The sequence below is a fragment of the Grampus griseus genome (assembly GCF_964374135.1).
Source record: "Grampus griseus genome assembly, chromosome: 4".
NCBI lineage: Eukaryota > Metazoa > Chordata > Mammalia > Artiodactyla > Delphinidae > Grampus > Grampus griseus.
In genome coordinates this window covers 80,560,772-80,585,120 of record NC_138997.1, presented here as the reverse complement: position 1 = coordinate 80,585,120, position 24,349 = coordinate 80,560,772, and the positions used below count along the sequence as shown (strand labels likewise).

The 24,349-nt window shown below is 38.1% G+C and overlaps 2 protein-coding genes across 6 annotated transcripts; one reads left to right on the top strand and one right to left on the bottom strand.

The window, feature by feature from the left end:
• Nucleotides 1–331: 331 nt before the first annotated feature.
• RPL9 (ribosomal protein L9) lies at nt 332–4,411 on the bottom strand. Its single transcript, XM_082652987.1, has 7 exons — nt 4,259–4,411; nt 4,054–4,169; nt 3,370–3,465; nt 2,265–2,397; nt 1,313–1,393; nt 687–801; nt 332–409 (listed from the first exon to the last, which is right to left on the bottom strand). The coding sequence occupies exons 1-6, from the start codon at nt 4,302–4,304 to the stop codon at nt 695–697; spliced, it is 579 nt and encodes a 192-aa protein (XP_082509113.1). The 5' UTR covers nt 4,305–4,411; the 3' UTR covers nt 332–409; nt 687–694.
• Nucleotides 4,412–4,886: 475 nt separating this feature from the next.
• Nucleotides 4,887–23,974, top strand: LIAS (lipoic acid synthetase). Of its 5 annotated transcripts, XM_082652983.1 has the most exons (11): nt 4,887–5,046; nt 6,151–6,323; nt 7,291–7,384; nt 8,302–8,382; nt 9,551–9,707; nt 9,794–9,851; nt 11,702–11,830; nt 13,994–14,139; nt 14,783–14,853; nt 15,582–15,693; nt 18,907–23,974. In XM_082652983.1, the coding sequence occupies exons 1-11, from the start codon at nt 5,002–5,004 to the stop codon at nt 18,957–18,959; spliced, it is 1,119 nt and encodes a 372-aa protein (XP_082509109.1). In that variant the 5' UTR covers nt 4,887–5,001; the 3' UTR covers nt 18,960–23,974. The 5 variants fall into 5 exon arrangements, 4 of the variants coding, with proteins under 4 accessions (XP_082509109.1, XP_082509110.1, XP_082509112.1 ...); XM_082652984.1 differs by lacking the exon at nt 15,582–15,693; XR_014296629.1 differs by lacking the exons at nt 15,582–15,693; nt 18,907–23,974 and having other exon boundaries at nt 13,998–14,139; nt 14,783–14,851.
• The last annotated feature ends 375 nt before the right edge of the window (nt 23,975–24,349 follow it).

Here is a 24,349-nt window from a genome sequence, read left to right as displayed (position 1 = left end):
TTCTCAGCTGCTTTTTCACACAAGGTTACTGCAACTCAGGCACTTGCCCTCACAAATATTCAAATTCGTGCCTCTGCGAAATTACACATACCTTCAGGACATCTCCCAAAGTTCTTCATCCAATAATGAACAACCACAGTGTTGCCAGTCACTGATACCCATATTCCTCTTGCCTGAAATACCCTTGCTATTCCTTCAAACCACTTCTTGCATTAAGTCTTACTAAAAAAAACCCTCCTATTCCTTCTGTTATTGTTCTTAGCACACTAGAATTTACTTAGCTGCTTACTGGCCAAATAGTTGGAAAGGGTAATCAATTTAAGAAAAAGTCTCAAGTCAAAAGAGCTTTTATTCATTTTTAAAATATCACATATGAGCCTGGCCTCTTGTGGTTTCTGTAACTGGATCACTGTAAAAAGAAATGAAAATGTCAGTAAATCTCCATCAATATCCTTGCCCAGAAAAGTTCTACTCTGAATCATCTAAAACATACTTTAAAATTATGACTTACTGGTTCATAGTAAAAATGTGTCAATTCTATCTCTTATTCTGCCAAATTTACTGTGTTCCAGAATGCAGGTCTCCATTTTCTACCTCTGCTACACCTCCAGTTTAAGTCTCTTAATCAATTAAGACCCCCAACTAAAGCAGTTAATAAAATTTATATGGACATTACAAGAACCTACCTCAGATCTTATTCATCAGCCTGCTGAACTGTTCCTTTTTCAGAAACATAGATACCATCCAAAAATTTTCTGATATCCTTGTTTTTTACTGTTGTGGCTTGCTGAATCAAAGCAGCTGTAAGAGTGAAAAAGATAAGGCAATTATTTTATCAGCCAAACCCAAATCATAAGCAAGTATTTTATTATATGCTACATACTCAAAACCCAAGTATCTTTGGGATAGTTTATTAGGGTCCCACAATTTAAAAAAGCTCACCAATCTTTTTGTCTATCTCATTTCTCTCTCCTTCCCCATAATATTTTTTATTTAGTTACTTATGTTTGATTGCTCTATTAGAGGTATAACAAATTAAACTTGAGTCCTTTTGTCCCTATTAATATCCAATGTACTTAAGAGTCTTTTCTTTTGTGCCTTCACATGTTTAATTGTTTTTCTGTACAGAGTTCCCAGGTCTGTTTCTAACTGACTGACCAGTGTCTTTACAAACTCCCCACGGAACACTGTAAGTAAAATAAACGGATGAAAAAAACAAAAAAAGCTCACTAAAAGAACATATATCATGTATTCAACTACAAGATTTAGGTAAGATTTTAGGGGCGTAATCAGGCACAGTAAACATACAAACCTGAATTTGACACAAGTTCAATGTCATTTCCTTCAAGAATCAACTCATCTTTCTGGGCTTGAGATACTGAACAAGCAACACCTAAAAAGGTAAGAGAGCATGTGCATAGTGTCAACATAAGATAAGATTTGTAGCATTATTTAAAATATTTAAATTAAGTAGCAATTTATTCCATTTAAAATTCCACACACCAGAAGAATTGTTTTGTAACAGAATCTGTATTATCTGGGCCAATCTTGTATTCCTGCTTGAATCAATCTGTCCCAGACTGATTACAGACTATGATTCAATTAAGGAGTATGAGAAAAAGGTATCCAGCTAGTAGGATTTAGCTGTACAAAGATTTGTATCCAGTCTTACTTCTACTGTATATTTGGTATCCCTCAAAGCTCATTTTTCACCTAAGGGTTCTCATTAAGTACTGCTGACCACAGCAACTATCATGTAATATTTTTGTAGAGCCATTAATTGGTACAATCCCTTCTCCCCACCCCCACAATTCAATGGAATCAAAAAGCATCAAGAGCACTAAGTTTTAAAACTTTCTAATGCCTCAGTGTTAACTATGCATCAGACAAGAACTGTTTTTAAAACACATTTCAATTTCAAGTCATTTAATCATGAGATGTTCCCAATTTTACAGATGAGTAAAATGAGCTACATAGAGGTAATCTGCCCAAGGTTGACAGTGAGAGCTGAGACCTGAAACTAGGAAATCTAGGTATTAACCTCTTTTCAAATGGGTCTTTTTTTGGATTTCAGTTTGCAAAACCAATCACAGCTCCCATGGCCTGCAAACTACCCCAAATATAAGCCTTCAGGAACCACAACTGGTATAAATATGATACAAAGCCATAATCAAACTGGATAATTCTGAAATAAATCTGGTCTTATTTATAGCTAACCCAAAATACCAGCCTTCACAAGTAGAAAGAAAATTTCTAAACCATACCTGGCCTCATCCGAACCCTGCGGATGTATTTTTCACCCAAAAAATTTCGGATTTCAACAAGAGAACCATTCTCCTGAATAACAACGTTGATGGGGAAGTGAGCATACACAGACCTCATCTTATAACGGAAACCCTAGGTTAAATGAACAAAATAAACAAACTATTAGCAATGCTGAGAAATCTGAAAGATAGGATTTCCAGTTTTTCTCTGAAAACTAAGGAGTTGCCCTTTTATAGGGAACATTTACATATTTGTCAAGGCTGTCTCCCTCCCTGCACCTAGAAAAGGATGACCAAATCTCTAGAAATTATCAATGGAGACTTTAGAGGAAAATTTCCTCCTTCCTGACAAAAGAAACTGAAACAGTTCTCACGCAACACTCATTGTCAAGGTTTTGTAAAATGTATCACCTATACAAATCCTTACAACAATTTTACACAAAAACATGTGTTTCTGTGTCTCCTCACTGGACTGTGAAGCTCCTTAAGGAAGCATGTATTTTACCACCTGCTATGCCCACAGTAAACAATGCTAGTTTCCCATTAAAGGAGAAGCCCTTCATCTTGGACATCAAACTAACATACTGAGTTACTAAGGTACGCCAGGTTCCAAGAACTGATGACACCAAGACAGGCCCCCTGCCCTCAAGGAACCTAACCTGTTATGTTTTTAAGGAAATGGACAAGCAGCTCAGAAATTAGGTCCACCTTTTTCTATCCCTACAAGAGGTCCTGGTGGTGACAGGGATAAAACAAGAAACCAAAGCCTACCCTGTACGTTACATTTTTTATATATAAAAAAAAAATTCACCCCGAAGATGAGTCCTATTTTGTGTGGAAAAAACACCATCAGCATACTATTAAGACCATCTGGTCTTTACTCTTATTTATCACTCAATCTTTACTCACATCACTTAATCCTAAAACCCAGGAATGCCTATTAAACACATTTGCCAAGATCACTTTTTCCCACGTACTTAATAAGTACACATAACTAAGTTACATGCATAATCTATTCTCTGCAAGAGACATTTATGTTGCATACGTAAATCACAGCTGAGAAACCTCCCCTTCCAAAACAAAGTAGTCTGGTTAACCTGCTTACCAGTGTAACACCCTTGATCATGTTCTGTACATGACTACAGATAGTGCGAACAGTGGCCAGTTCCTTCCTATTCCCCCACCATTTGTCAACCCGGAGCTGTAACAGAACAAAAACTTTAGAAAATTCTTTCCGGTAGTAAGTAGGCTTGGAAAAAAGTCCATTTATTCACAGTAAGTACTCTAGATTCTAGTATTTGCCCAAATTAAAACACGATTTTCAAGGAAAAATTAAACCACAAAGCCCTCAATTAACATTTTTGTTACTGTACATTACAGGTACACTACTACTTCACAAAGGAATGAAAACCCAGAACACAAGTTTTGTAGAAGCTGCATCAAACTTCACTCCTGGAAAACTAAAATGCCAGGTTTAAAAGATCTACTGCTGCATTCCTAAGATTCTTACAAAACAATCAGAAGAAAAATAAACTTAACTTGTAACAGCAATAATACTTGATACGAATGACAACTACTAGTATTGATCTTTTATAACCCACTCTGTTCAGAATCTTGTTTTCCGATTTCACTGAAGCAACAACACCGAAACTAGTTATGCTTCTGGACACCAAATTTTAAGTTAAAACACTGAACCTCAATTCCATAATTTTAAAAGCAACCCAATTTGATGCTCTTAAATCACAACCTTCCAAACAAGCAACTGAAGTGTCAAAAAACAAAAACTCACCCTCTTCTTTTTCTTCCCAAGAAGACTGAGTTCTACATTTATGTGATTAAAGTCCCTCCGCAGGGTGCCTCTGGGGCCCTTCACAATAACTGTGCGTCCCTTCAGAGTAATGTCGACTAGGAGAGAACGTATTCGTGAGGTCTCGGAACAAGGTATAGAGCGTGTAGTAAAGATGTAAGAAAAATGCAAGCACCAAGTCTCGTACCATTTTCTGGAATGTCGACAGTCTGATTGCTGAGAATGGTCTTCATTCTGAAACACAAACACTTGGGGTAAGAAGGCCGCAGAGGACCTGTTTTCGACCAAACTACGATGCACGGACCTCCACTCCTACCGGAGACCGCAGGCAAAAATCCCGGGAAGGATACGGGAGGACCAGCAGGGAGAGCGGCCCCCACTACGCTCTGGCCTGGAAGGAGCAGCTCCTCTGCGGGTGTTACAAGCCCAACGGGCCAACTCCCGCTCAACGCAACCCTGGGACTCCCATCAAGCCGGCGCCATCCCGGCAAGGCTGAGGAGCGGGAGTAGGCCTAAAAGCCCAGCACAGGGCTCGAATGCCATCGCCACCAAATTCATACGGCGTTCGCCGTGTGGGGAGACAACCAAAATACGGCTTCCGAGGGCCAGACTGGCGCCGCTGACTTTCCCTGAGCCGATGGCTTCAGATTCCCAAGGCCCACCGATTACAGTAACCAACCTCACCTCGCAGTAGATGCGGCAAAGAGAGAGCGTCTTTCGTCATCACGTTCTTATAGGCCGTAGGAGTACTGCGTATTGCGTCATAAGCGCGCGACGCTACTAGGCTAAAGCAGCCAATCGCGGAGCAGCGCAGGTTCCACAGGGTCAGGTGTGGCTCAGCTTGTCGGTCATAAATCGAGAGACGGTTTTTCCATCTTTTTTTCCCGGGAATTAGTGATCGCTCGGCCCTGCTAGAAAAAAAAGAGAGGGATGTCTCTACGCTGCGGGGGCGTGGTCCGCACCGTGGGCCCCCGGGTGAGCTGCGGGGCGAGCAGGGTGCGGGCGTGGGCGGGAGGGGGCTCCCATCCCTTTAGAGCGCCCAGTAATGCCCTCATTTAGAGTGTTTACTTCGAGCCACGTACTGTTCTAAACATTTTTCTTGTGGTATCTCATTTAATTCTTCCGACACCCCAACGAGGTTAAGTCTCTGGTACTGGTTTGTTTGTAGGTCTCTCTGGCTGGCGCTGAGAGCTTTTTTTCTGCGTATCAGTGATTTGTACTTTGTATTTATTGGAGCGTTATAGGACCACTGCGGTGAGCGCTCCAGATTACTGCTTTGTGTTGAGCTCTTGTGTACTAGACACCAGTTTGGGCAATTAGAACCCAAATCTATGCTCTAGACTCAAGTGGGAGTCCTGGGCAAGTACAATAGCAATCGTGCAGCATTAATAGGCACTGTATATATTTTTTTTAATTCTTGAAGGTTCTTTTGCTTTATAAGTACTGACTTGAATTTTATAGTGTTTTGGCTGTCTTGTCCGTGTGTGTTCAGATCTAGAAGCCAATGGCTTCTTATGGTCAAATACATATTGAGGGACTTCCTTCTTTAAACACAGAATGTAACCTAGAAAATTAAAACATTAGGTTTGGTTTCCCTTCTTCAAGTTCTGTGAAACTAGTTGAGCACTTCTACGTTTTAACACATATGCTTATCCAAAGTCCAAAGCAGAGAGATTTACTTCAAATTTCATTTAAACGTCCTTGACTCAAGTCAGGAATAGAAAATTCAAAGCTGTAGCGTCTTCTCCCTTATTGCAATTTAAACTTGAAAAACAGACTTTTAGTACCTAAATGGGTTACATGAAAAGTGTGGCATGTTAGCCAGTTCCAATGGTTTCCAAATCTATTCTAAATCCAGCAGGAAATGGTCAGCTCCCATTCTCCTTTAGGTTTGGTTTGTTCCCCTTGGGTCCTCCATAATCTTAGATTCTCAGCTCCTACACAGAGCTTGTAAATAGTTTGACATAATTTCTGAATCAGTTCTCTGGGCTTTACCCTTCCTTTTACGTATTAAAATAGGTTAAAACTAAGTTATTCCAAACCCCACTAAATAAATGTCATAATGAACCCTTTGTTTAGGTACTTGGAAGATATTTATGCAGTCCAGTAAGAGAAGTAAGTTCCTTGCCAGATAAAAAAAAGAAATTTTTGCAGAATGGACCAGACCTTCAAGATTTTGTATCTGGTGATCTAGCAGACAAGAGCACCTGGGACGAATATAAAGGAGACTTAAAACGCCAGAAAGGAGAAAGGTAATTGAAATTTTGAGGTAATTTTAATGTCCCATTTCTTCATAGTGCATCATTTTCAAGATATAACCAAGCCCTAGGGTATATTTTTAACCAGCTTGTTAAATTTAGCTAAACATCATTAGAAAGAAGTGATAACAAACATAGAATAGGTGAATAGGTGAGATTGTTGGAATCTATTTCTTTTCTCTCTGCCCTCTGACAGTTTTTCTTCAACCTTCCTAGGACTTAGCCATCCTACACCACCATCTCCCATTTTCCACCCAGCAACAAATTTTTTCAGAGAGCAAAGATTATCACCTTGTTACTAGTCTATTACACTTTAATAAGTTTTTCATTGTTACTGGGTGTCGGTGATCTAACTTGTTGCTTCGCCTAGTCAGTGTACATATGATCTATGGATAGCATGCCTTAGTTTAAAAGAATTGTAAGGGAATTTAGTGCAGAGAGCAAATTGTATTGGGAGATACTTTACCTAGCAACTTATAGATCACAAGTGGGTGGAAGTCAAAGGGACCCTGAGGAAATGTAGTCTTCACTCCAAATTTTAGATTTTTTTCCACTTAATAACTATCAAAATCTAGAATGTAGAGCAGAAAGTCCACTTGTGGGGGTCTCTCCTTAATCTGAACAAATTTAGAACTTTTTGTCAGTATTATTTTTTAGGGAATGAGATGTTCAAAAGCTTCTTCATTTTTTTATTGGGTTGGTGTTACTCTGTGCCTTTGCAAAAGTAGACATGAGCACAGTGCCCTGCTAGACACAGTTATAGGTGTTTTCTAAAGTGGTTTGAGCAAATCTAAATTTCATTCTCTGTTATTACTCCTATGGCAGAAATTAAAAGAGTTAATCCAGGATTATGGGGGGAAAATTCCTAACTAGGAATTGTAATAGAGCAGAGTAACTTCAAAGCTGTGTGATTATTTGGGAACATACTTGTTAATGTATAGTTATATTTGGCTTTCCTCAGGTTAAGACTACCTCCATGGCTAAAGACAGAGATTCCCATGGGGAAAAATTACAATAAACTGAAAAATACATTGCGGAATTTAAATCTTCATACAGTAAGTTATCAGAGGGTTAAATATCCCTCTTTACCAGAAGCCGTAATTTTCATATATATGTAACTTAAAAATTAATAAAATACATATCAAAAATAGCAAGGAAAGTAAATAAAGATGTTTAGTGATACATTACTCTCAGTAATGGAAATACATTTAAAGATTATTTTCCCTGCAAAAGAAACAAAAAGTAATTGTATTTTTTAACCTTTCATTTAACAGTACAAACAAAAAAAATTTTTTTCTGCAGTTTCGGGAATGAGGGTTTTTGTGTGTTTTATATTACAAATTAAGTACATGCTTGTTGGAAAGGGTATATGAAATGTGAAGCATCCTATGTGCAATCTCAAACGTTTAACTGTTATACCACTTTAACTGTTCAACATATACCCTTGCAGGGCTTTTTATTTGCACATGTAAAATATATACATTCATATAGGTTTTTGTTTTTTTAAAATTTACTTATTTATTTTTGGCTGCGTTGGGTCTCCGTTTCTACGTGTGGGCTTTCTCTACTTGTGGCGAGCGGGTGCTACTCTTCGTTGCGGTGCACGGGCTTCTCATTGCAGTGGCGGGGTTCGGGGCTCTAGGCGCCCGGGCTCAGTGGTTGTGGCGCACGGGCTTAGTTGCTCCGCTGCATGTGGGATCTTCCCGGACCAGGGCTCGAACCCGTGTCCCCCGCATTGGCAGGTGGATTCTTAACCACTGCGCCACCAGGGAAGCCCCCTTCATATCGTTTTTAATTTAAAAATGGAATCCTAATATCTATATACTTCGACAGTTTTAACAGCATTTTTGAATAGTGAATTTCTTCATAAATATGCTGTGAAGAATGGATAGCGTAAACATGCCTGTTGACTAATTTCTTCAATTGGTAAGTTTTTTCAACCTGACCGTATTCAGTTCCCTTTTACCCACAGGTGTGTGAGGAAGCTCGATGTCCCAATATTGGAGAGTGTTGGGGGGGCGGAGAACATGCCACTGCCACTGCCACAATCATGGTAAGCCCAGCCTCAAATTCTAAAGTCTAGAGACTGAAAGGAAATGTTTTGTGTCTTTCTCCTACAAATGTACATTATGAATCTCTGATCAGATTTCTTGTTACATATGAGTTTATGAGAAATTTGGGAAAAAACCTGACAGAATAATCCAGCCTGTTATGATCTCACCCTTCTCTGAATAAGTCTGTTATTGATTCTTCCATCTACCTGATGGTTAATCATGTGCTGCCTTGACATATCTCTTCTATTAATTTTTGGAAATGTTCGTCATGTTGGCTTAACTTGTTATTCATTTTGCCCCTTAAATAATAAGCATTTATTTTTCTCCCTCATGGGACTTTCAGTTGGCCTGTGTTCATCTGTTCTTGACTGGGCTAAGCTGGACTCCAGGAAGTAGGTTGGATTCAGGTCTGCTCTAGAGAGCTTTATTCATGGACCGGTGGCTCTCCAAGGCATATTCTTATCATGGAGGATGGAAGGAGCACAAGAGGGCAAGCCATCCATGCACATTTGAGGTTTCTGCTTCATCATGGCTGCTATCATTCTATTGGCCAAAATAAGCCACTCAAGCCAAGCATGAGTGGGAGTAGAGACATAACTTCCTCCCCAAGTAGGCGGGTCCTGCAAGTTACATGGCAGTGGGTGAGATGTATAATCTTAATATGATAGAGTAAGAAATGGGATTAACAATGCAATCTACCATATTATTTATACAGAGGAGTTTGGAGATTGAAGTATTGGGTTAAATATAAATTATGTGCAACTGAAAGTTCATACTTGTCTGGGGAATGTCTGATAAACTGTTGAGTTATATCAGCAAGAGACTATTTAGACGAGGAGCTGGGGATTCTTATGAGATAGAGCTCCTTCTGGAATAATACAGAGCCAACCAGAGAGTTTATCTAAGTTATGCAATGTCAATTCTTGAAGGAAGGAGTGATTCTGAATACTCCATAATGGAAATCTCTGGTTTTATCCCTTGCCTTTCTTTTTCTTTAGTTTTACCATATATGTTTGTATTCCTTAACTGTATTGTTTAGCTTTGAATGTTTTAAATTTCTTAAAAACAGAATCAAAGTTTATACATTCATTGCAGTTTTATTCCCTTAACATTACATTCTCTAAGTCATCTGTTTATTTGATTTAAATGGTAACATCTCTATTCTAGTTGATGGGTGACACATGTACAAGAGGTTGTAGATTTTGTTCTGTTAAGACTGCAAGAAATCCACCTCCACTGGATGCCAATGAGCCCTACAATACTGCAAAGGCAATTGCAGAGTGGGGTCTGGATTATGTAGTCCTGACGTCTGTGGATCGAGATGGTTAGTGCATCGTCATTACCTCTTCCAGAAATTGGCTCTTATCAAGTTATGACATCATCTTAAGCAATGGACTCTTTTGTTTCTAGATATGCCTGATGGAGGAGCTGAGCACTTTGCAAAGACTGTGTCTTACTTAAAGGAAAGGTACTTACTTGTTTTTGCATTTGCTTGTGTAATTTAAGGACTTTTGATCCATGTAAATTCAGTTTATTTTAGGTCTTTACCTTAAAGCAGTGGTTATTAACCTTTTGTGGGGATTATAAACCTGTCTCATAATCTGCTGGAAATTATGTGGTCTTTTCTCCAGAAAAGTCGTATTCAAACATACAGATACATATTCGCAGAAATTTTAGGGATGTAGGGACACAAACTTATTCATGGACCTTTAGTCCATAGAGCCCCTCCTTCATATTTGAGTATCAGTCTAAACTTTGAGTAATTTTATGAGAAGTATAAAACTAATCTTCCTATCACTGATTTAAATAAACCATCATCTAGAAGAAGTTAGGATGAGATAAACTCCCACATTGTTAAAATATGTAATCTTGATATAAATTTTATCACTATTGATATGCCCTGGGAATTTTACCCATAACTCACATTTTATTAACATGTAAATTCTATGTATTTAAAAAGCATTTAAAAAGGAGTTTGTTTTTTTTTTAATTTATTTATTTATTTATTTTTGGCTGCATTGGGTCTTCATTGCTGCGCGGGCTTTCTCTAGTTGTGGCGAGCGGGGGCTACTCTTCATTGTGCTGCGTGGGCTTCTCATTGCGGTGGCTCCTCTTGTTGTGGAGCACAGGCTCTAGGTGCGCAGGCTTCAGTAGTTGTGGCTTGCGGACTCTAGAGTGCAGGCTCAGTAGTTGTGGTGCATGGGCTTAGTTGCTCCACGGCATGTGGAATCTTCCTGGACCAGGGCTCGAACCCATGTCCCCTGCATTGGCAGGCGGATTCTTAACCACTGCACCACCAGGAAAGTCCTATGCTTATTTTCTACAGCTCAGTACTAGTCTAGCACCCTCAGTAAATGTTTTTTCAGTGATTCCCCCAATATTTTCTATTTTATTTTTTTATAGTTCATTTAAAAAAAGTTTTGTTTGCCACCCACAAAATTGATCTGACAAACTACTAATGAGTCTCAACTTGCAGTTAAAAAAACAGTGAGTTACAAGATGTGTTCTTTGAACATCTCCTGTATCCATGGGAGGGTGTGTATGTGGTCCTTTCTACATCTGTTCTCGCATGAAACAGCTCCAAAAAAACCTTTGCAGTTGGGTTTGTGAAAAAGTTTTAGTTTCCCAGTCATTTCTACTACTTGTCAAAAAGGGAACAGCTTTATGACCTAGTTCATATTTTAATGCTTGAATGCATAAATATAGCCAGAATATAAATAGGAAGATTAATGTTTAGCTTGTATTTCATTTAAGCAAAGCTCATGACTCAGCAACTCAGAAGATAGTTTTTAAAGGTCAGAGCACTTGTGAAATATTTGTCTAGAGGATGCGAGGAGGGCACTATTCATGAATTTTAAAAGAATGCAGAATTAAAGGGATTAATATTTGCATTCACATAAGAGATATCCCAATTTGTTTTCTAAAAAAATACAAAGGTTATTTTATATTTAATGTTTTATATTTGTATTTTAATTCCTTTAAACAATTTTTTAATACCTACTTAATAAAGTTTAAAATTCTATATAATCCCAAAATTTACCAAAATTTATTCTGATCATTATTTACATGCGTATGTGTTTTAACCACAGTGTGCACATTATTTGATGTTATAGGTTTGTTTGGTTTTTGGGGGGGTTTTTTGTTTGTTTTTCATTTAACAGTTCATATATAAACATTTGTGTGTTCATGCTATTCTTGGCAAGGTTCTAAAGCTTACCGTGTTGAAACTGATACTGAATGAGTACTGGTGGCTTCTATTTTGAGCAAGTTATGTCAATTCTTTTCCTCAGTTTGACACTTATCTCTTTTTCACCCTAGGAATCCGAAAATCCTTGTGGAATGTCTCACCCCTGATTTCCGAGGAGATCTTAAAGCAATAGAAAAAGTTGCTCTGTCAGGATTAGATGTGTATGCACATAATGTAGAAACAGTTCCAGAATTACAAAGGTGATTTCATATACAGAGTAATGTTGGGAAGTTTGGAGGGTCAGAATCTGCTACATTTTCTCACTTGTTTCAGGAGAGAACTTTGTAATTTGCTTTTATAAAGTGAACTCTGTTTTTAAACAAAAACAACATATGTCTATTGCAGAAAAATAAAAAAATGTAGCCAACAAAAAGAATGTAAACATCACCCATAATATTTCCACCTAGTAGTATCAATTACTAACATCTAAGTGTAATATATATACTTATATATTTATACATGTGTGTATACGTTTTGGTACACACACACATAATGAGCATCTTTTTTTTCTTTCTTTTTTTTTTTTTGTACAGTATCATTGCAGGTACCAACGAGCTGTTTTTTTCAAAGAACAGTTTTCAAGAAGAAAAACTTACTCAAGCAATTGCTTTGATTGTAGTTCTAAAAAAAGACTTTTAACCATCCACTTGGCAATAATATATGCAGTAAATGATGCTGAAGAAAAACCTAGTACGCTCAGATGTATTTCAGATCTCTTTTAAAAAGTAGATACTATGCTGTCTTACTCTTTCTAATGATTTTAGTAGTTAGGAATAATTACAGATTGTTATTCTAAATCAATAAGTACATTCATATTTCAGAAAAATGAAAAATTTTGGGCAAGATTAATAATTCATTTTCATTATTTTAGTAAAGCGTTTGATAGTGATCTTATTAGGTTCTACACATTATTCTGTGTTAAAGAAAGAAGTAGGATAAACAATAACCAGGATTTCCACTAAATCATAAATGTATTAGGGAGCATGACTTGAATTCAGTGGAGAAATAACTTCCAAAAAGTAATTTCCTTATTATCAATTGTGTGTGTGTATGTGTGTGTGTTTTAATATTTATTTATTTATTTATCTTGGCTGTACCTGGTCTTAGTTGCTGCATGAAGGATCTTCATTGTGTCATGCATGTGGGATCTAGTTCCCCGACCGGGGATCAAACTTGGGCCCCTGCATTGGGAGCATGGAGTCCTACCCACTGGACCACCAGAGAAGTCTCTGTGATTATTTTAAAATTTATTAATTTGTTTCCTCTCTTCCCTGTGAGCTGGTCTCTGATTAAAAATAACAACCATAACAACAAATCAATTACACAGAATAAAGGTACATTAGAATTCAAATGAAGGCTGATATAACATCACCAACTTTGTGTCCTTTGGGCCTTGTCCATTTAAGCCATGTTGGTTTGGCCCCTGTTGAAGTCTAGCACACAGCCTGTTCCAACCCTGTCATATCTCATGATACCACCACCAGTGGGTGCCAGTTTCTCTGTTTTCATTTTAAAAACATTATCCGGGACTTCCTGGTGGTACAGTGGTTAAGAATCCACCTACCAATGCAGGGGACACGTGTTCATGCCCTGGTCCCAGAAGATACGACATGGCTGCAGAGCAACTAAGCCCGTGCGCCACAACTACTGAGCCTGTGCTCTAGAGCCCGTGCCCCGCAACAAGAGAAGCCACTGCAATGAGAAGCCAGTGCACTGCAACAAAGAGTAGCCCCCACTCACCACAACTAGAGAAAGCCCACACACAGCAACGAAGACCCAACACAGCCAAAAATTAAATTAATTAATTAATTTTTTAAAATAATAAAAAACATTATCCTTTGCAGTGAAAATTCCAGAATCATGTATTTTTTTACCTAAGAGATGTCAAGCTATATACTTACCAGCAGAGGGCAGCTTAGTCTTTAGAAATGAACATAAAAGTTTCATTCCTCTGAAATGGTTCAGGTTAAATGGTTTTTTCTTTGTTCAGTATCGAGATTTTCTTCCACTTTTTTCCCCTTCTCTCTTGACTACTCTTCTAATCACTTATTCTCAGCTTCGGAATCCTGGTTTCTCAATGAGTAATTCATAAAATGAACTATTTCATTCATTACTTCCATTCTCATTTTCTCTGCCCCAGGCTTGAAAGGCCTGAAAAGTCAACAGAGTTGGGGGCCTAGTGAAGCCTGATTTTCTTTCCTAAAGTAGCACTTAGACATTTGTGCAAAAATGTTACCATTGAACCATATGATGTAGCATGATGTCCAGTATGTACTCTTCTGGTCTTTCACGTTGCTTGCATAATTATGTACTTAGTTGAGCTTGTGGTTATTCATGCTGACAACAGCTTTGCTGTTTTCAAGGAAGGTTCGTGATCCCCGGGCCAATTTTGACCAGTCTCTACGCATACTGAAACATGCCAAGGAAGTTCGACCTGATGTTATTTCTAAAACATCTATAATGTTGGGTTTAGGTGAGAATGACGAGCAAGTATATGCAATGATGAAAGGTAAATAAATTGAAAATGAAAACTCTTTTCCATTTAATTTGAGTAATAGCAGGAGTCCCACTTTGAAGGACCTGTTATGCTTTCTCCATAGTCTCAGTGAAAGTGCCAGTGAGAACATATGTATAGTATGTGTTGTAAACAGCAGGAAAGGAAGTATGTTTTCTTAAAACTTTATGGAATGAGGTACAGGATGCTCAGGATATGAAATTTGCATCCCATTTTATTTCTTACCCTTTCATCAACTAAAAACATGATTTTGTCCATTTATTCACTCATTAGACAGTTTCTGAGTCCAGCCACCTACCAGGACCTCTGTCAAGCACTGACAATCCAAAGATGACTAGGATGAATTCAGGCCTTTGAGGAAGTGCTTACTTATAGAATTGTTACACAACATGGTGTGCTTTGGACTTCGCTGAACCTTAGTCCATTAAATCCATTTGCTTTGTGATTCTTGCGCTTCTTAAATTTTAAAATATGAAAGCTTTTATTTTACCTGAAGATCCTTGGCCAACTTACAGTTATTTATTGGTTCAAAGAGTAATAAGTTCAAATAATAATTAAAAGCTGCTCTTTACAACAATGCATACAGTTAGCATTGTAAAAACATCTGCTTATGTAACGTGTGCTTTTTTTCCTGTAGTACTTCGTGAAGCAGATGTGGACTGTTTGACCTTAGGACAATATATGCAGCCAACAAAGCGCCACCTTAAGGTACAACTACCATAAATTGCCAAATGTTTAATGGTAATCTGAATTAAATCTTTATTTTCTTTAGGTAAAATTAAGAAGCTGCTGGCTTTTTAGTGTAGTGTTCCGTGTATATTTCTATGTTCCAGTTTCCATTTTATTATCTGCATAAAGCAGCTACACTGGCATTTATTTGCTGCCCCCCAAATTGTATAACTTAAGTGACCTACAGGAAAAAAATTTTTAAGTTGGAAAGTTGTGTTCATTCACACTTGGTGATCTTGTGATTTGTTTTAGAATTATATGAGAGCCAGAGGTGAAGTAAGAAAGAAAAGTAGGTCTCCCTATTTCTATATTGGACATTTATTCATTCATTCAAAAAACATTTCTTGAGTAGTGACCATGTGCCATACACAGTGCCGAGCAGAAGATACAAGATTAGTAACACAGTCTTGTCCTCAGGAATCTTTTTTTTTTTTTTTCTGTCAGGAATCTTATAGAAATAGGTGTGACTAATTTTTGATTGTACCTGTTGGTCAATAAAGGAATGATACAGATATATAATCTCTACAAATAGTCTCATTTTCTTTCCCTTTTGGAATAGCTAATATAATTCCAAATTGATATGTTTCCCCTCTTCTCTAATTTCACTATAATTACGTTCTGACCGAGTAGCCAACAAGTAGATTTTTGTATAGAACCGAAATGATTTATGAAAATTCTAGAATCTAGAATTAATTCTTTAAATCTAGGTTGAGGAATACATTACTCCTGAAAAGTTCAAATACTGGGAAAAAGTAGGAAATGAACTTGGATTTCATTATACTGCAAGTGGCCCTCTGGTGCGTTCTTCATATAAAGCAGGTAAGTTAGACTGCAGAGCATGGTTCTATTTAGTCTGTAATTTTCCACATTAAAATGATAATAGCTGTGGTTGTCTTTTGTGGGGAAGAAAAAAATTTTTTTTTTCCTGAAATATCTTTAGGAATTTTGCTCCGTAAGGGTAAGTATCTATTTGACAACATTGCTGCTTGCATTAATATCTTTGTGTTTTTCCTCCCAGAAGCAACAGGAAAAAAAATCCATAAGGTTATTTTCCCTATGGAAATGTTTAGTGTAATTTTATTATCTACAGTGCAATTATTTATTTTAACTTATTAATTTATTTATTTACTTTTGGCTGCATTGGGTCTTTGTTGCTGCGCACGGGCTTTCTCTAGTTGCAGCGAGCGGAGGCTACTCTTCCTTGCGGTGCATGGGCTTCTTACTGCTGTGCCTTCTCTTGTTGCGGAGCACAGGCTCTAGGTGCACAGGCTTCAGTAGTTGTGGCACACGGGCTCTAGAGCACAGGCTCAGTAGTTGTGGCGCACGGGCTTAGTTGCTCCGCAGCATGTGGGATCTTCCCCGACCAGGGATTGAACCCTGTCCCCTGCATTGGCAGGCAGATTCTTAACCACTCTGCGCCACCAGGGAAGTCCTACAATGCAATTTTTTTACCTCTGTAATTTCGGCTCTTATTTTGATCAGTAGCTTGAGTTGACTTATAAAAATAAAAGCCAGTTTCTTTTTTTCTTTTTTTAATTTATTTATTCATTTTTGGCTGCGTTGGGTCTTCATCGCTGCACACGGGCTTTCTCTAGTTCTGGCGAGCGGAGGCTACTCTTCATTGCAGTGCACAGCCTTCTAATTATGGTGGCTTCTCTTGTAGCAGAGCACAGGCTCTAGGCGCACAGGCTTCAGTAGTTGTGGCACGCGGGCTCAGCAGTTGTGGCTCACGGGCTCTAGAGCACAGGCTTAGTAGCTGTGGAGCATGGGCTTAGTTGCTCCACAGCATGTAGGATCTTCCTGGACCAGGGATCAAACCCGTGTCCCCTGCATTGGCAGGCGGATTCTTAACCGCCGTGCCACCAGGGAAGTCCTAAAAGCCTTTTTCAAGAGATAAAGTCGTGGTAATGGCCATTACAAGAATAAGCAGCTAGTTGTTTTTTGGGTATGTCCAAACCATGTTATACTATTAATGATCTTTTAAATGACTTACATAGTGGAGTCTAAATCCTAGATGTGTTAAAATTAGGCATAAATTCTATTTGTAAAAATTAATGTTCCGATGTTAGTAATATTCAGTGTGTTCCTGTAAAGAAACTGAAGACATTTTAATGAACTAACAACAGCTTATCTTAGTTATAAAACCCAAGAATTTGATTCAACACTGACTGACAGGATGTGGGAATTTTGGAAACCAATAATGATAAGTGATTTATTCTTTAAGGAGCACTATTGGCAAGCTAAAATTATATATAAAGGATAGGACCAACATCAGCTTCCAGGGTGGTCAAAGTAGAATAATGTCATTTGAAAGGACTTTTTATTTTGTTGGTTTGGGTTTTTTTGTTTGTTTTTTGTTTTGTTTTGTTTGTTTTTGTTTTTGGTAAGGAAAATTGTTAACAATTATGAGGAAGTGAGTTATAAACTTTTTAATTCCTTTAAAATTACCAGTAAAAGGTGAAAGTATTAGATTTAGATGATGGATTAGGATCTAATAATATGGTTCTACTCTTACCAGATTTAGATGAGGCATGGGGCAGCACGGATTATTCTCTCCATTACTTGGCAAGGTTATGAGTCTTAGGATTCTTGGTGATTGTGTACAGATACAATCATCACAATTCTACTCATGTATTAAGATGGCAGAGAAGTTCATCAGACTCCTCATAAAGTTGGGCCTGCAGTGCTGAACTCTGCCAATAAGCTTTGAGCCGTGCTATAACAGTGATAGACTAAATGGAACCCTAATGACCGGAAAAGTGAAAGGGCCCCCTCTAAGCAGCTAACTTAGTGCATAGGCACGTCTTAGGGGGTGGAGAGAAAGCAAGCCCATTATAAATGAGAGCTCTTGCTTCCCTAGAGGGGAATAAGCTAAAGAGATGCCATCAAATGAATCTGCTCAACTGCAGCAAGGTCTGTTTTATAAACATCAGATCCAGGCTAATAATGTAGCAGAATCGCTCTCTGAAATGAATTGTGCCAACAGCAATACTTTGTCGGTGATGAGGAATAGATGGTGTACATGAAGTGGAATAAATGCACAGAAGCAGCCCACAGATACAATAGGGTCACCCTTTATAATATTTCTTTACTAGAAAGAGTAATGGTAAGAATTGTAGTGATAGAAAAAGTTTTTTAAGAATAATGACTAGGGACTTCCCTGGTGGCGCAGTGGTTAAGAATCCACCCGCTGGGCTTCCCTGGTGGTGCAGTGGTTAAGAATCTGCCTCCCAATGCAGGGGATGCGGGTTCAAGCCCTGGTCCAGGAAGATCCCACATGCTGCAGAGCAACTAAGCCCATGCATCACAACTACTGAGCCTGCACTCCAGAGCCCGCGAGCCACAATTCCTGAAGCCCGAGTGCCTAGAGCCCGTGCTCCACAACAAGAGAAGCCACCACAATGAGAAGCCGGTGCACCGCAATGAAGAGTACCCCCCACTCACTGCAACTAGAGAAAGCCTGCGCACAGCCACAAAGACCCAAAACAGCCAAAAATAAATAAATAAAATAAATAATTAAAAAAAAAAAGAATCCATCTGCCAATGCAGGGGACGCAGGTTTGAGCCCTGGTCTGGGAAGATCCCACATGCCGTGGAGCAACTAAGCCCGTGCGCCACACTACTGAGCCCGCATGCTGCGACTACTAAAGCCCACGCACCTAGAGCCCGTGCTTCACAACAAGAGAAGCCACCGCAGTGAGAAGCCCGCGCACCACAACGAAGAGTAGCCCCCGGTCACCACAACTAGAGAAAGTCCGCGCGCAGCAACAAAGACACAATGCAGCCAAAAACGAACAATAAATAAATTTATGAAAAAAAAAGCTCTTTTAAAAGAAAAAGAATAATGACTAAGCATTATGGTTGAGGAAAGTACCAAAGATATATGAGGTTAGAAAATTATTGCCATTGAGATTTGAGAAGAGAAAAACACCAATAAATACAAAAGTCTTCTTTAAAGGGAAACACTGAAGTATAATTATTCTGAAGTTTACTTTAAATTGCTATTAATGTATTTTTATTTTTCCTAAATAGGTGAATTTTTCCTGAAAAGTCTGGTGGCTAAAAGAAAAACAAAAGCCCTCTAACACTTAACAAGACATTCAAGATCACAGGAATTTTAAAACTTTGACTCCAGTTGGTAACAGAAGTGATGGCAGAATGCCTAAACTTCAGTGGATATATCCCAGTCTTTTTGTTTTACGAAAGATATCAATAAGCTGTGCATATTTAATTATAATAATTCATTTGTCTTTTAGCATATCTTCTTTGTCCCAGTAAACAATTGCTTGTTATGATGTAATCATAAAACATCTTTGTAAGAGTTTACTGTTAATAGTGTAGTTTAAACAATACATTAAAAACTTGTAGAAAATCTTTTAAGCCTCTATACATCATTGTCACGTTTCATTTCTGAAAAATGACATACTGTGATGAAAGTCAAAATAGATTGAGATTGTATCTGTTTACTTATAAGTAGCATATGTCCTTTGCATAATAGCATAACATCGTTGGAATAATGTAGAAAGACTTAAGAGTTTCAGTGTTGACTCTTCACATTGATATGACTACTTTATACCTACAGAAGAGTTTTATGCTGATTGCTTATTTAGGACCTCTATTAAACCAAGACCATGATGTTGTCCAAGATGGGGAAATATAACCTAAAAATAAAATATTAACTCTCATTTTATAATAGTTTGCTACATCACATGCACTATCCATTTGTTCCTTTCATTCCTCTCACCACTCTGGTGAGGTGGCTGTGTTCTATCATAGTAATGACCTGAATGAGGAATTTCTTTCCTAAGTACTAGAACTCAAATTCATCTTTTGACTCTGAATCCTGTTTTTCTACTACATCTCACAAAGGAAGTACTTAGATGGCAATATTATAAAATATGTAATTTGGATAGCCAATTTTGTTTTGAAGTTTTAAATAAGTGAACTAATTTTTTTTTTATAAAATGCATAACTTTGAAAATTAGTTACATTTTAATTTAACTCAGGGAGCCATATATACTTTGACTCACTTTCCTTATAGATCCTAACAAATTTTGCTGTGTAAAATTAGCCCCATCAACTTTCCATTTTAACATCTCCGGCAACTACCCTCCTTCAAAATCTATTATTTCACCGGAAAAATGGATTACTTTTCAGACTCTGATTTTGTAACATAATCTGATGTTTCCTAATTTTGCACAGTGTAGGCAGTTGGTAATGAAACATTTTAGCAGAAGAGTCATTTTGTCAAATGAAATGTTTGGTATCCCAATGTAAAATAATTAAAATGGCATTTTATTAGCACAAATGTATGTCAAGGTTTTAGATTTGTAACAACTACACATAAAAATAGTGAATGATAAGATGAAGCTATTTTGATACATATGTGAAATTGGGAGTCATGGATGACGTTTGCAGTCTTTGTCAGGCCTCAACAGTCTACTTACTCCTTTGTTTTATTTTGGTTATATAGTATTGAGAAAAATCCTGACTGATACAGCTAAATAATGATAAATTATTTTTAAAATTTAAAACATCTTGTAATCTCAGCATACTCTCCAGTTAAATTTAATCCAAAAACCTGAAAGATGATTAGCAGGAAATGTTTGTTTCAAAGTGGAATCACAAATAGTATCTTCTGAATTTGTTATTCATTCACTCATTAGAATATGTGAACAAATGCCTGGATCTTGCTGGACATTTGAGCGTAGAGAGTGGGTGCTGTAGAGGTGTAGTCCCTTGCATAAATGTACAAGAATGGACAGGCTTGAATTTTAAAAGGCCAAGGCAGAGCTTTGACCTTCGTAAACAATGATGCATTAAAAAGAAGTGTATTTAAATGCACAGACATGGCAGGTGGCCTATACAAAATTTCTTGATCGCGCAGCACAAGTTAATGCATCAGTGGTCTCCAATGTGTTAAAATCTGGCATGTGCCCATTTCAGTATGTCTGATCTTTTTCTTTCTGTAGCACCAATAGTATTTTTAAGAAAGTGAAAGTGACAAATACACATGGTTTTTAAGAAATCAATTAGTACAGGGGTCACTGTCCCCTTTCCAGCCACTGAATCAGCCAACCCTGAAACCCAATTCCTGTTTGGTGAGATATCTTTACTATTATTATTATTATTATTATTATTATTTTGGACCATACCATGCAGCTTGGGGGATCTTTGTTCCCTGACCAGGGATAGAACCCAGGCCCCAGCAGTGAAAGTGCCAAGTCCTAACCACTGGACTGCCAGGGAATTCCCTGAAAACATCTTCACTTTAGAGATATTATTTGTATTACTGCATTAAGAAGCATGAGCTCCAGTGGACTTAGGCAGAAAAATGGGAATAACACCCCAAAGAAAGATTCAGAGTATGAGTAGAGCAGAACAGCAGGAGCAGCCGCTGAGAGAGATTTGAGTACATGCCCTTCATCCTTGTGGGGACTCCCAGCTACTCAGAAGCCACACATACATTTGTGCTAATAAAATACCATTTAATCTATTTTGTATTGGATTTCCATGAAAATTTCATTTGATAATTATTCTCTTGCTAAAATTTTGGCCACCACATTTTAATTTTCAAGAGCAGTTCTCTGATTTTTTTCCCCCCTTTTAAATAGCATTCTGTTCTTGTTTCCTAGCTACAAGTTCTTCCATTTTTCTCTCTGAGGATAGTGTCATTCTCTGCATTGAGCATTGTCTCTGTTTCCTTTGTTTGTTTTGGTCTCTGCCTTTTGTGTGGCTCTCCTTCATCTCCTTGGCTGTACAGACATACTAAGTGATGAGCCACTCTAAAGCTATTTGGAAGCTGGGGTGGGGGGAGCTATCTAATTGATAGAGCTCCACTGGAGCGTGTTTGGGGCATGAGCTAGATTTCTCAATGAGTGACTCCCAAATGTCAGGATTGAAAATAATAATTATAATCCTCAAGTCTCCAGCCTTGAGGGTTATAAACTTGGCTGCCTGCTTACTCAGAGCCAGATGAGTAAAAGCAAGCTGGTTAGGGGAGCGTGGGTCTCTGTTCCATAGGCAGGCTTTTATTTAGTTTCCTCGTTTCCAGTCTGGCAACTTACTAACACCCTCCCCAAGGCTGAACCTTTCTAATTCTATTCCTCCTGAAAATAAACCTCTAATATCCCATGAGAGTAAGGGGTGGCAAAGGGAGTTTCTTGGTGTGGGTAGGGTAGAGACTTAGGTGCAGTCAACTCTTCCTTATACAGCCTTCCATCAAAGTCCCCTGTGTTTAGCCCCACACCTAAACCCCACCTGTTGTGGTATGTGGTGCCTCTAATTCTTGTGATCTTCTCAGGGACCAGTTACCTACATCTAGAAGGCAGTCCCTTATGTGGGCATTGAAGTTTCTGCTTGCTCTTTATAGTAAGTTACTTAGCCTCCGCTGGTCCACTTTCTAAAAATTGTTTGACATCTCTCATCTACTGGTGCCTCCTTTCTCATTCTTTGTCCTTATCTATTTACAGCTTTCTTATTTCTTTTCTGCCGTTTTAGTGAGATTTCAGGAGAGAATGAAAATAGTGCATGTGGTTAATTCAACGCACGTAACCCAAAAGTGCAGACAGTGCTTTGACTTGCTGGCTTTGCTTTAGGGCAGACTTGCAGACAGCTGGTATTGGACTTAGGGTTTGTTCTGGTGGAGAACAGTACTCATTGTTATAGTTCTCCCCAGGCAGTCGAATCAATTTCTTTAGAGAAGAAACTTCACCCTGCCTCCACCTACCTTTTTTTTTTTTTTCCCCTTGACCCTGGGGGCTGGAAGATGTAATCACATGGGTGTAAATGCCAGGCTGCCTGTCATTGTGCCTCTAGAGGTGGATGAGATGAGAAGGTTGACTGTTCAAGTTAAAGACCTACAGTTAAGGCCCTGGTGGGTGCCCCTCTCTCTCCCACCTCCTTTTGGGTAGAGTCTCTGCTGTTCTGCTGGGCAGGGCCTCCTCCTCTGGCCCTCACATCAATATTCCAGGAAGCAACTCTTCTCTTTAGTCCGTATACATCTATCCACTCAAGGCTTTCCAGAAATTTATTTAAAATCTCTTGACCACTGATGGCCCCCTCCTATTCTCTTTGCTTTATTGGATTATGGCTTTTCCCCCTCTCACTGTAATTTTAATGGTGTCCTTAGAAGGGAGAGGATATAAATGTGTGCTCAGTTTGCCATGTTGACCAAGAACTCGGCTTGCTGTCTTTTTAATAGTAGCTTTGTAGATAATTTTACATATATAATTATCTATGTGTGTATATATGTATTTATGTTTATATTTAAATCAATCATTTGCTGAATTCCTGAAGCATCTCTGGATGCTTGGGTCGGTCATGGTTTGAAAATCATTGGTAGAGAACAAGTAACATTTAATATTCACTTTACATCTGTATGTTTGCCATTATGTATGCTTGCTCATTAGTGTTAGAAAAACTAACAAACACTATGTTTAGTGTTACTAATTAAAATACATCACCTACCACTGTTCCCTAAACTCCAGTCATTCATGTAAAACCGTCACAAAGTTTTGCCCTATCTGAATGGGAACTATAGTATTATATATTAATTTTTTTTTTACAATTGACTAAATTTCTAAACTTAAATTCCTTTAAAGTGAAACTTCATGTAGAATATTTAGCTGGCGTGTGGTTGATTATCCTGCTAAAAATTGTATTTCCCAGAGTCCTTTGCAGCCGGTTGTGGATATGTGACTAAGTTGGGACCGATGGTATGTGAGCATAAATGATTTGTGCTACTTCTGAATGTGCTGTTAAAGGGTGGGTCCTACTTTTCCCTTCTCTTTCCCCTTCCCTGCTGGCTGGAATGAGAACATGATGTTGTAGCTGGAGCAGCCATCTTGAACCATGAGATAGGAGACTTGTGTAAAGGGTGGCAGAGCCCAAGCGATGAAGTCTGAGCCTCTGATGACTATGGAAGTACTCTGCCAGCTGTGGACCACTGACCTGGACTTCCATGTCTGAGCGAAATATGTTTCCCTTCTGTTTAAAACACTATCATTTTTGGTCTCTGTTAGAGCTGTCAAGTTTATATACTAACTAATATAATTTGTAAGTCATGTTTATTCTAATGCCTTTAAAATAAATGCCTATTAAAATTAAGAAAAATGTATGTTCACCTAAAATAATCTGCCTTGTTACTAGTGGTATATTGTAAAATGCAGATCTACAATGAGTGATCTTTTGGACTATATTCAGGAAAAGGAAGGGAGGAAGACAGCAAGAGGTCACTGTATCCAACTTATCCTCTGAAGTTTAAAGGTCCCTTGTAAGTATTATTTTGCAAGTCTGGCACTAATGATATATTCATGCCTGGGTTTTGGTCTAAAACTTTAATACAGTGTCAATGTATGAATAAACTAGATGGTAACATCTAGTTTGGGGCAGCAACTCTGGAAAGCAAGTTTGAGTCTGTCCTTTAGTATGACTAACAGATATCTTTTTTTTTTTTTAAGAAAATGACTGCAGG

Excerpts from the sequence above, each read along its gene's own strand:
- RPL9 (XM_082652987.1), bottom strand. The coding sequence starts at position 4,304 with ATGAAGACCATTCTCAGCAATCAGACTGTCGACATTCCAGAAAATG. Across the intron at positions 2,398-3,369 it reads TGATCAAGGGTGTTACACTG|GGTTTCCGTTATAAGATGAG; the intron begins GTAAGCAGGTTA and ends CATTTAACCTAG. Across the intron at positions 1,394-2,264 it reads CAGGGTTCGGATGAGGCCAG|GTGTTGCTTGTTCAGTATCT; the intron begins GTATGGTTTAGA and ends TTACCTTTTTAG.
- LIAS (XM_082652983.1), top strand. The coding sequence starts at position 5,002 with ATGTCTCTACGCTGCGGGGGCGTGGTCCGCACCGTGGGCCCCCGG. Across the intron at positions 5,047-6,150 it reads TCCGCACCGTGGGCCCCCGG|GTACTTGGAAGATATTTATG; the intron begins GTGAGCTGCGGG and ends CCCTTTGTTTAG. Across the intron at positions 15,694-18,906 it reads GCGTTCTTCATATAAAGCAG|GTGAATTTTTCCTGAAAAGT; the intron begins GTAAGTTAGACT and ends TTTCCTAAATAG.